The sequence below is a fragment of the Bombyx mori genome, chromosome 8 (assembly GCF_030269925.1).
Source record: "Bombyx mori chromosome 8, ASM3026992v2".
Lineage (NCBI taxonomy): Eukaryota > Metazoa > Arthropoda > Insecta > Lepidoptera > Bombycidae > Bombyx > Bombyx mori.
In genome coordinates, this window is record NC_085114.1 from 3,227,763 (window position 1) to 3,240,679 (window position 12,917).

At 40.1% G+C, this 12,917-nt stretch overlaps 1 protein-coding gene across 5 annotated transcripts in view; it reads left to right on the forward strand.

Annotated features, from left to right (window-relative positions):
• Cpkc (conventional protein kinase C) overlaps window positions 1-12,917 on the forward strand; it is a 219,766-nt gene that overhangs the window by 194,872 nt on the left and 11,977 nt on the right. For 4 of the 5 annotated variants that reach the window (XR_009973581.1, XM_021347314.3, XM_012689557.4 and 1 more), the window contains 4 exon segments: window positions 2,697-2,808; window positions 4,791-4,919; window positions 5,887-6,083; window positions 6,748-7,068. Coding sequence is in view for 4 of the 5 variants with exons in the window: in XM_021347314.3 (XP_021202989.2) it covers window positions 2,697-2,808; window positions 4,791-4,919; window positions 5,887-6,083; window positions 6,748-7,068 (759 nt within the window). In the remaining variant the exon portion in view is untranslated. 5 annotated transcript variants of the gene reach the window in all.

The window sequence follows — 12,917 nt, forward strand, 5'->3', positions numbered from 1 at the left end:
GAACCGATTGAATGATTTGAATGATTTTTTTTATGCATTCGGGTATCGCCCTGGGTTGTTTAGATTCAAAAATCAGCCCGGCAGATGGGGCTGCAGTCGGTATATAGGTTATTTATCTTTTCTAGAAATAATTTATATGGCAAAACAACGTTTTCCGGGTCAGCTAGTAATATTAAAAAAAAAAAAAACAATAGCGATTAGTCAAAAGGCAAGATAATCAACTCGTAATGCAAATAAGAACTCGAAATAACGAACCCCCAAGAAAGGAAAGCTCTGGGATCGCTTCGCAAACAAACCTAGCGCCAATTGGCATTCAGTTAGCGGGAGCAGAACGCAAACACCAATTACTAATTCAGACTACTGAACTCTTCAAATTGTTTAAACGGGCAAATAACTTGGATGTTTTCTTATTTACATTCGGTTCATTTCGTGTTTACATTAACGTTTGAAAAGTAGATTGGCAACTCTTGGTAAACCTTCGAAATTATCTTTTGATATTAACGATGTCTTATACCTTACCTTATTTAACTTAATTACCTTAACTTATGACAAAATGGTCGACTATTTTTGAGGAATTTATAGTGACACATAGTTCCAGGAACCGGATAACAACGCACTCATGCTAGAGGATGGACGGCTTTACACGACATCTATAAATATGTTTGGAAGTCTTGTGGCCCACAAAACATTCATCCATATCATCATTGAACAAAAGAGCTCAGTCAGAAATTACTGAATAATTTTGTGAATATCTGAAACAATTGCCAAGACTGACAGACCCCTAAGAGCGAGATCAAAAGTGAAAACATTCTGAACTTGTGGATACTCATAGCACGAAGCATATGAATATATTACCCCGATAATTGTGTGGTTTGATTGCCGGAAGGCTTTTAGCTGCTTAGACGGCAAAAGATGTGGGAGGTCCTGGATCGAGTCTATGTCCTCTCTTTTTTCATTAACCTGAAAAAATAACTATCCGGAGCAAGTTAGATGTCAAACTCTGTGAAGTCACATCGTACAGCTCAATTCGAGAATGGAGTTTGGTTGTGTTAGCTTTTACATCTTGTTCGATATTTCTACAGGGAACACAGCATGCGGAAATCTCTTGATAGATGAAAAGTAATGGTCTGTAGGTACCAACTGTCGAATCATCGTTACGCAGACGATACCACGCTGGTTGCTTCTTCGGAAGAAGATATGGCTCGAATGTTGAAGCGGCTGAAGATGACCAGCTAAGAGATAAGTCTTAGCCATTAACTGCAAAGAGACCTAAATAAAAACAGTCGATCGTTTATCATCATGGATTTAATGGTTAATCAATTTGTCAATCTTGGATCAAATAGAGGAAGTTGCGAACCATAAATTTGACGTCGGATCAGAATGACGAAAACTTCCATTCAATTCTTTCAACGGAGCATTTGTAAAGAGTTTTCCGTGCGTCCAATGTGATCTACTTTCGATGGGCATCTAGGAGCTTAATTTTATTCCAGTGATCTTACATACAACTGATTTTAGACCATATTGAAACTACAATGGGACTTAACAATTACTTTTTTATTCAAAAAGACCAACTGCAGTGTTTAACGTATTATATTTGCTACAGAAAGCCAATTTCAAGTATTCGCCACCATAGTAAAATTAACTAAAGAAGATTATATCCAATTTCTTATACGCCCCAAATTGATGTAGATGTGTAAACAGCGCAGAGAGACGTAATAAGAACACGTCTTTAGTTATCCGGCTCAAGTCATTGGAATGGGCTGTCCTTCAACCGGTAAGGGAAGGGCAGGACCGTGGCGCCAACCCGTCACAACTCTCGAACACGCTTCCCCACAAGCGAAATGTTAAGTAAATAGTACTCTACGGTTGCGATATGATACATTGGACTCCAAAAGGGAAATTCTGTGTTTACACGACAAGGCTTTGCGTTCAGGAGCTGAAGTTAATTATCTTTTGATCCGCACCGGCTTTGATCTTGACGAGCATTCTGATTAAATTAAATATTTACTCTTCTATTACGTGTAATGAATACAAATTTTGGTGCGTTTACAATTGTTATTTTTGATGTACAAAACGAAGGTAGGAAGGCATTAATTAAAAACGGAAACTTATTCGGATTATTTTCGATGCGATGGTCTATCTGATGTTGAGTGGTTGCTGAAGTCACACCGCAAGTGAACTCCGCTGCAAACCTTAAGATATAAAACTGAAGTCTCCATAATACTTATAGAATAGTTTCTTCTCATCAAACCGGAATGGCTGTTAGATTCGCGGCATAAATAAGTTTGTGGTCGTCACCCGAGTGGGCTTGCAACGAAGCTATAACTCAAGATACTAACTAAGTGCTCAGGAATAAAGAAGCTAGGTAGGTAACAAATAATACTGCAGTGCCCGTAGTGTCTACAGTAGTGGATAATGTTTTTTTATTATTATTGCTTAGATGGGTGAACGATGTCATAGCCCACCTGGTATTAAGTTGTTACTGGAACCCATACATATCTACAACGTAAATGCGCCACCCATCTTGATATATAAGTTCTAAAGTCTCAGTATAGTTACAACGACTGCCCCACCCTGCAAACTGAAACGCATTACTGCTTCACGGCAGAAATAGGCAGGGCGGCGGTACCTACCCGTGCGGACTAACAAGAGGTCCTACCACCAGTAATGTCGTCTTAAATAAGTAATTTCAACAGGACACACGCACGAGACACAACTTTCGCGTTTACACGTATTCTTCTCCAACGTTCTGCGATCACTGTGGCTCTCTGCTGTACGGGCTCATCCACCAGGGCCTGAAATGTCAAGGTACCAGCGGACGGAGGATCCGGCTGCCGATACCAAAACGCTTTTATCAAAGCTTCGCTCGCTTTTTCTATCTACTATCTCGCTATTTTGTATGTTTTCAGATTTGGTGATAGTTTCTGCTAATGCTTTGTAATTTTTTTTTACTCTTTACTCTTCTTTTAAATGTAAGAATAATAACAATACGCCTCCTTTATCCTATTAATTGGATTCATTGTTGTAAAGGCCGCCTACGCCCCGCACAAATGGAGTGTCTGGACGTTCCTAGCTCCAACGTTCTGTGACCATTGTGGCACATTACTGCACGGTCTCGCCCATCAGGGATTTAAGTGCACAGGTATAAAAACAATGACGTACATACATATATATACAAAAAGTTAATGAATGGTACAACAGAACAAAGGTATTGTTAGTTCACAGATAAAATGAAATGTATGTTACACTGATGTCGTGGCCGCAACACTGTATGTATGATCCCATAGAAATGCATTACCGGTAAAAAATAATATGAATTACACGTGTATTTCGTTAACAAATTCAGATGATCACACCACACGAATAAAGAAACGTAAAATTGATTCAGATCTCAATCTCAAATTCCCTTTAGATGCATTATCAAAAGAATCTATTGCACGAAAAATTCAATGATAAACGAACGTTCAATATTGTTCCAGTTTTAATTCCGTTTAAATATTAGTCTTGGTAATAAGATCCTCGTAGTTGGCGTTTCGTCCGATAAATTGAATAAGCTCAATAGCTCTGCCTTTTACGTTACGAGTGAGTTTATTTGCATCTTCTACTTGTGTTTGTTGAATGAAGTTTGTTTGTTAGTTCGCCTAGAACATATTAGTGAAGCTAGTTTGTAGTTTGTATTTAGCTATTGTGTTTGGGGAAATTAAAGGGAACTTAACGTTGACGGGAGGTTTTCTGGGGAGCGGCGAAATACGCGTTCTTTAAGCGTGTTCAAAAAATGTTTACGGGTCTTTGAAATGTATTTGAAAACGTTAAATTACCATTGAATCTATGTTAAAAGGTTCGTTGCAATCAATCTAAATATTAATACGTGAAGCAAAAACTTTGTATTCCTTTTTACGAAAATTGCGCGGACGGAGGAGTATGAATTTTTCCACACTTATAGAGAATATAGAGAAGAAGTGCACAATGCTAATATTTTTTTAAAATAATGCATAAAAGATACATTAAATCAATAAAGAAAACATTACACACACTACATACCATGTATTTGACGCACACACGCATGCATACTATTTATTGTCAAACTTTTGATCTTGACGTCTGTTGTCAAATTGAGAATAGATTAAATATTGTTTGTCTTTTTTAATATTTTTTATAGTGTAGTCTTGGCGAAATTTGTATAAAATACAATCATAATAGTGTACACACTTACTATACAATTCCAATTAATTATAGTCGAATTTCGTCTACTGTGGGACCTCTAGTATTCTTTAATACCCGTTTCTCGTTTATTTCCCTTTAATTTTCCGCAAAGGAAATTTCCCGCTCTTTTTATCATCGTCTGCCTCCTGTAAAAGTGTTTATATATCGTTAATACTCCGGCAATTTTGTATGAAGTTTCGCTTTCATGTAACACGATATATATTTTACGTAGTAAGTTCACTAATTTGATCATAGGAAGCGGTAATTTTATATTGCTTCTGAGATACCATGTGCGTTACTAAGCTTCGCAAACTCATTTTGTTCTCACTGTTTTTTTTTTTAAATCTTCCTATCGCACTGTTTGTAACTAGTTTAATTCAGCATTAATAAAATTTGTATTCTCTCTAATGTTAACAATTTGAAGCTTTATTTGGCAATAATAAAGAAATCGTAAGTATACCTATGTACCGAGAGTAATTTGTTTGTGAATTCGAAAATCAAATGAAATTTTGAATTTGTCTTCATATCCAAATGTTTGTTCCAATAGTTTGAACAAACATTTGATGGAAAGTTCTTTCCGTGCACAGCATGCGACATGAACGTTCACAAACGCTGCGAGGAGTCAGTGCCCAACCTCTGCGGATGCGACCACACGGAGCGACGCGGGAGAATCCAACTAATCGTCTCTTGCCAAGGATACAAGCTTACCGTTGAAGGTGAGCAAAGTTAATCAATCAGGTCGAGGTCAAACGAGGTCAAAAAAAATCAAATTCTATACCAATGATTTACCAAAAACAGTAACAGGTAAGTGAGCAAACCTTTGCTGTTAATAACATGATCACCGGTTGGTTGGCTGCGAATAAAACAATCCGAAGTCTTATTCAAACTATTTTAAATCACATAATCAATTCTTAAAATAATTAGAGCTAGCTTTACGGGTTTATCTTTATGAAATTGACAGACCTCGAGGTAAGATCGTTGTGTGCGAAATACGGTCGGTTAGTGTGGTCAATCGTTCGTGCCCACGAAAACAATTGGAAATATATCTTCTTTCTATCTATCTTCTATCTATGTATATAAAAATGAATTGCTGTTCGTTAGTCTCGCTAAAACTCGAGAACGGCTGGACCGATTTGGCTAATTTTGGTCTTGAATTATTTGTGGAAGTCCAGAGAAGGCTTAAAAGGTAGATAATTATGAAAATGTTTGAAATTAAATAAAAATAACAACTTTCCGGACGGATTCCTTTTGTTTGTTTTAAGTTTATTTTATACAAAAGTTTAGGTCTTTTATTTATCGGTTGAGGCACTACGAAGTCTGCCGAGTCAGCTTAAACACAATAAAAAAGGCGAGATTAAACCGTAAAACTAGCTTAATCATGTTTACGACTAGCGAAAACCGAAGAAAACACTATAATAATGTTAAGACAGAACTGGTAGGCAGCGGCTTGGCTGGACCACTATCATAGCTCACTTCCTCAATCAGGTGCTTACCGGAGCCCATAGATAATAACATTATCTGAGTCTGTTTTGCAGTACAATGGCTGCCCCACTTTTCAAACCGAAACGTCTCACTGCTTTACGGCAGAAATGGGCAGGGCAATTGTACCTACCCGTAAAGGCTCTCAAGACTTCCTATCACCAGTAAACATCACTTAATCAAATGAGCACGTTTTGAATTTAGTCAAGCAGGGTCGCAACTTGATCCCCATGGACCCGAACGGGCTGTCGGACCCTTACGTCAAGATGAAGCTGATCCCTGACTCTGATAACGTCAAGAAAAAAACCAAGACCATCCGTAGCACCTTGAACCCCGTCTGGAATGAGGTCCTCTCGTTCGACCTCAAAGCTGAGGATAAAGATCGGCGGCTTCTTATTGAGGTAATGTTGGGTTTATTTATTACTGTCTTGAGTCTTATTATTGATAAGTTTTAAAGCACTGAAATTCGGCAATGAAAAATCTTTCAAGGTGGCGATCTCAAAGGGCTTTGTCGCGATTCAAATAAAAGCACCATTACGGTTTTTATTCTAATTATGATATTATATTTCAGTAATGTATATTGTAGTAGCTACTTGAAGCATTCGCGATCTAAAAGGAAGATGCTTACTTTGAAGGACTAAAGGACCAAATTATATTTAAAAGATTATCAATATTGAAACAACACAATTGGACTTAAAATCTAAATTTTGATCACAAATAAATATATATATATTTTTTGGTAAAATTACTTTGTTATTCAAGTGTTACAGTTAATTATTATACAAGCCTACCATCCACAAATCGTAGACTATAATGAAGATATCATTTTGTCTCCTGCAATTATCTTATGATTTACATGAAATATTTAACACGATACGCCTTTACACGTCATGTAAAGCCTCGTAAATTGGATACGTAAATTATTCCTAGATTATAATTATAATAACATACAATAAGGCCTTTTAATGGATAGTGTTCGACGCATATCAGATAAAACATTAAACCAAAATACCATATCACATAAAATACATGTCTACTGATAATTAAAACACCCATTTTCCCTAGGTTTGGGACTGGGATAGAACTTCCCGCAATGATTTCATGGGCTCGCTATCCTTCGGAATATCCGAAGTGATGAAAGCACCGGCCGAGGGATGGTTCAAACTCCTGACTCAAGAAGAAGGAGAGTTCTATAACGTGCCGGTGCCGGAGGAGGGCGCCGACTTGGTCCAGCTCAAGAACCAGATGAGGGCTACAACGGTGGGGGCTCGCCGACCTCCGCCCCCGCCAGACCGCGAGGTGCCTCACAACGTGGCCGCCGCTGATGTTATCCGAGCTACCGACTTCAATTTCATTATGGTGCTCGGGAAAGGTTCCTTTGGGAAGGTACTGTAGAAAATTCGTATACCTCCGTTCTCATCATTAACGCCCCCGCAACTGGTGTAGGGAGTCCAACACTCATATAAATATTAGCCTATCCATTAAGTACATGTATTTTCTACATGGTTACCAAGTTTCAAGTCAATCTGATGCATGGTTCAGTAGTTATAACAGAACATCCGTAAAAACTACTGTAGATTTATAAATTAATATAGATTTACCATCTTTTTCATTATAGATATGTTTTAACGCCATTTCTTAATTAATAAGCTACCCACGATGCATAAATAATAAATATAATTCATTTATCTATGTGACAATCGCCTTTTGACACTTGATATTAAATATGTCAATTGACTGGTGGTCAACTAAACAGTCCAAAAATGTGTGACCCGCAGTGATACCTTACATTGTCCTATGTGGCCTTTGACCAGAAAAGTCTGACGACAACTGGTATACCTTATCGCAAAGAATGTGCAATGAGTTACGTCACAGCCCCTTCGCAACTACGAGGAGAAATATAATAATTATATAGTTTCATATTTAATTAGAACTACTTTTACGGTTTTATCGAAAGTATTTGAAACTACTGAGACGAATTGAAACAACTTTTATTTTAAAACAAAATTGTAAATTCAAGATTTTTTTTCTTTTTTCTTTTCTAAACTCAAGATTAGAACCGTAAAAATTATTTGTAAATGTGTGTCGCGAATACCGAAAAAACAAACTTCTAGGTTTCATATTTTTATTTTAAATGTATATCAAAAATTTTCAGTCAATCCTCAATGCTTTTATTAAATTAGTGTAAGATTAGCGACCCGCACTCACTTCGCTTCGGAAACATTAAATTTTATTATTGAATAGTTGAGTTCCGCGATGCTACCCGCGGTTATTGTTGTATCGCGGGTGACGCCGCGAGGTGAAGCTAGTCTAAAAAAAAGTAGCCTAAGTTACTCCTTATATCATCAGTTACCTGTCAGTGAACGTCCCGTCAAAATCGGTCCAGCCGTTCCAGAGATTAGCAGGAACAAACAGACAGACAGACAAAAATTGTAAAAAATGTTATTTTGTTGTATGTACCGTATGAGCATTTCTCAAAATTATATTGCACAATAGACTTTAGCCTCTGTCCCATTTTTTTAATATTTTGTTCCGGCTAATATATTAGTTCATTACTACTTTTTATAAATTGTGTAAGCAGTATAACTACTCTACTTATTAAAAAGGAAAAAAACAGATATAAATACAATGAGATTTTTTCATTAAAAATATATATCATAAATCAGCTTCAACCAGTTGTATGAAAAGTGCAGTGTCCCAATCTCAATATCTTACCAAACCATCGATCTTTAGTTGAATGGACATGGGCATTGTATAAATAAAAAATATTATTTATTTATAGCCATAAGTCACAATTCATCCTAAAACATCCTTTTTAGCATTACTTTATAATTAAATTTCTAATTAATGATTTTAACTTGTCCCGTAAAAAGTTTCACCTAGAAATTCCAGTTTTTGTTACCATAATTCTGAAGAAATATGAGAATCGATTAATGCAATTATATTTTAGAATAATGGTAGCATTAGCCGGCTTGGCATCCGTCTTGTTTTAATTTCGACTAGTTCTTTCTGGTGCCGGTACGAACGGTAAAAGTCAATATTTAAGCTAGCGGTCAAAAAAAAATTCCACCTTTGTTACTCATAAAACATAGATAAGTGCCGATTTTATTGTTATTTCACGTAACCTACTATTAAAGCTCCCATTCTTGATTTCGTTAATCAAATCGAAATAAGAGTAATCGTGTGAGTTGCATGTGTTTACAAATAAAATGACATGTTGTTCTTGATTTGTTACTTCTTTTTTTGTTACTTTTGTGTGGTTTTTTTTTTTTTTTTTTTTGGTCAGGAGGAAATCGCCGGACTTCCGCCCTCCACTGGGGATAGAGGGCGGAGCATGTCAGAGTCGAACTGACTAAAACCTCCTGTCGCTCAACAACCAACGTCCAAACCTCGCATGAGACAGAACTCATGAAGAGGCAGAGGGGGGAAAGTGAAGCGTTTAGTGCGGAGCACATCTCTCCCATCACCCTCCCCCTCGGGACGCCGGACCGGCGGTCGTCGGCGCCACGACCACCAGCCCTCTCGGTCGGCAGGCTATCCGAAGCCCGCCTAGATGGCGCCGGTTAGAGTGAGCTATCCTACGGAATACCCCGCTGGACCAGAACCAGCGTGAGTCGAGGATAGCCGGCCTTCCATCACCCGGATGCTCTTGCGTAAAACGCGTGCAGAGCAGCTTGCACGTCGTCTTCTTAGGCCCCCTTCGCCGGTCCCCAGACCGACATGTGAGGGGGACCCGAAACACTTAGAGGGCCAGGGCTTGGGCGAGATCCGCCTCCCTGGCCCCCGCTCGACGGCGGCGGGATTGTGCGTCTCTCACGCGCCCCGCCGCCTCCTTCTGCGAGATGGTGCACTCGCAGAAGTCGAGCATCGCCTTCCACGACTCGTCGTCGCCGAGCATCGATGCCACAACACTCGGCAACGACAAGTCGTTTCCTACTTTTGCGACGAGGACACGGCGCCACCCCTCCCATGCGGGGCAGGCGACGAGCGTATGCTCTGCCGTGTCCAAGTCGCAATCACAATGGTGGCACTCTGCCGTCGGCTCGGCTCTGATCCGGTGCAGGAACTCACCGAAGCAACCATGCCCAGTGAGCACCTGCGTGAGCCGGAAAGTGAGGCGTCCTCTGTCACGATTCACCCAATCCACAAGGACCGGGCGAATCGCCTCGACGGTCCTACGACCGGCCGAAGGATCAGCCAGCCGCCTGGACCATGACTCCAGCACTTTTGTGTGGTAACGTATAAATGGAAAAGAGAGTAACAAAATAGGAAATCATTAGGCTGAGTATATATAATATATTATTATTATTCTTTAACTTTCTGTTTAAAATAATTTTATAATAATTATTGCAATTACAACGGCGTCAATTTCTTTGTTTTTTTGTTGTACTATTACAGATTTGTACTATGAAATAGATTGGGAGTTTTTTGTTAGTATTTTTCTATCAGTTTGATTAGTTTATTTGAAAACAAATGCGGCTTTTAAATATCTGCTTGTTTTAATCTAAAAGTGCGATCATAGTAAAGAGAGAACTACTGCATGATATTCCTTCTGATGTGATGGGCTAAATTTCAAAATATCTGTTGTTCTGGGTAACGTAAAAAAAGGGTTCTTTTACACTAACACTTTTTTTTCCTACCTATGCTGATAGCCTTGAGAGGCTATTTCAGCTTCACCCTAACGTTTGTAGGTGAGCTCACGGGGCTCAACCGGAGAGTTGCTAACACTGACCCTAGCAAGAGCAGTGCTTCGCAGAACCTACCACCGGATCGGAAAGGCGACCCACTGAGAAGATCCGGCGAGAAACTCAGTGGGCTGTGTCTATGGGGTTAATTCGCTCGTCGAGCCCTTCGTCGCAAGCGACGGGTTCGACTCTAACCTCTGCTGAAAAAATGAGGCGCTACCGCGAAAGACTTAAAGAAAATCCACAAAAGATGGAGGAGCAGCGAATACGAAACATAGAAAGGATAAAATCTAAATATTTATATAAATCAGTAAGTGAGATGTCAAAAGACGAAAAAAATAAACAAAGACAAAAGTGGCGTGCCTGTGTTTACACCTTTTTTTTTTTTCCACAGGAGAAAATCGCCGGATCCCCACCCGCGCGGCAGGTGGGGTATGTGGGAGTTGAACCTCACTAAAAACTCCTGCCGCTCACAACCGGCGCCCTACCTCGGACCGGGCCCGAGCCCAGTCGGGGCTATTGAAACGGCGGGACAGGGTTGACGCAGAGCACATTACATCCATCCCACCGTCCCACGGACGCCGGATCGGTGGCCGCCAGCGACACGACCACCGGTTCCCTCGTTCAGCGGGCCGAGAGCCCGCTTTGATGGCGCCGCGTTACACCTTCCCCCAGAGCGGTCGGGGGAACGTGGTCTACCATCACCCGGCTTCCTATTGCGGGTGAGCGTGCAGAGCACGCCACCCCACGTCTGGGTCCCTCCCCGCACAAAACGGGTGGGACCCCTAGCTCTTAGGGGGCCAGGTCGCGGATACAACCCCGGTCCCGACCTCCTGCTCGGCGGCGGGTTTCTGCGTAGTGAGGAGAGCTTTCCCTCACTCGCCCCGCCGCCTCCTTCTGCGAGATGGTGCACTCGCAGAAGTCGAGCATAGCCTTCCATGACTCATCGCTGACAAGCATCGACGCCACGACGCCAGGCAGCGATAAGTCAGGTCCTATCTTTGCGACCAGGACACGGCGCTGCACCTCCCAAGCGGGGCAGACAGCGAGCGTATACTCCGCCGTGTCCAGGTCGTGTCCACAATGGTGACACCTCGTCGTCGGCTCAGCCCCTATCCGGCGCAGGTACTTCCCGAAGCATCCGTGCCCGGTCAGCACCTGCACCAGACGAAAGGTGAGACGTCCTTCGCCACGATTGACCCAGTCATCAAAGACCGGGTAAACCGCCTCGACGGTCCGTAGCCCCCACGTGGGGTTGGCCAATCGCCTCGACCACGACTCGAGCACGGACCGCCGAGAATGGGCCTTCCGCGCCCGCAGCTCACTTTCGGGGAGACGCGCCACGCCCCGAGCACGAAGCTCGCTGCGCCACCGATAGTCGGCAGCGAGCGACTCCGCCTCCAGCTCTCATGGCGGCGTCCCCGCCAAAACACACGCCGCCTCGAAGGAGATGTGTTTACACCTTGGCCTATCATGGCCTTTTTCTTCGACACATTTTATCAAGGCACCGATATGTTATTCCAGATTCGTCTAATAATCCGCTGCATTTTGTATCAAGTATGAACGCTGTAGAAATAAAAATATTATTACGTTGTCCATTTTTCTGGTGCCAAAGATGTGATTATGATTTACGATCACTATCCAGCCGATGAATGTGATTATTGCTATTAAAGGTTTTTACTGAATTAGAAACCGTTAGGCCTCCTTTTCATTATGATTAAAAAAGAACTGAAACGATACTTTTGTTACCTACTCGTAAATGTTCCTAAATATTTTAATAGGGTATTTTTTAAACGAAAAATGTTTAAATGTCCTTTGACAGCAGTTCATACTATAATCTACATATATAAATATAATTATAATTAATTTTAACACGGGTCAAAGTTTATTATAGTTTGAACTACTTCGAAAACTAGCCTTATAAAATCCTAGTTTGTTACCAATATTCCATTTTTGTTACTGTCCCATAAAAGCGGACACGTATTTCTTTTCAAATTTTTTATTTATGATCTTAAAACCTGCAATTTTTTTTAAAAAAGCAAAAGAAGTGTATTGTTATTTCATTTGTGAACGTATTTAAAAATAAAACAACATCAAAACTTCTTTACTGTGATTTTAAAACAAAGTTGTGGGCAAATGGTAACGTAAAGGATATATTACAACTTATATAAGTAACATTTTGCTGTAAATGTTAACAGTTTTTTATAGACACGTAAAATGATGGTTATGTCACCCTATTGAAATGCATAAAAGTTGACGAAATTGATTTGGTGTTTTAATTAACTTAATTGATAGACGGTAACAAAATAAGAATATTTCTCCGCCCTTGGTATATTTCTACACATTTCTCTACTTTATTACATATTAAACCTCAGAACAAACCTCATATTCAAAATCTTTAGACACCTATCTACAAATGAAAACAAAAAAAATGCTTTAGTTTAACATTTTTATTTTAGTACATTATTTTATTGGTGGTGCATTTATTTTGAGAAATGCTCGTATATATATTCATATGCATGTAGTAAAAAGCGGTTATTTCAATACTAC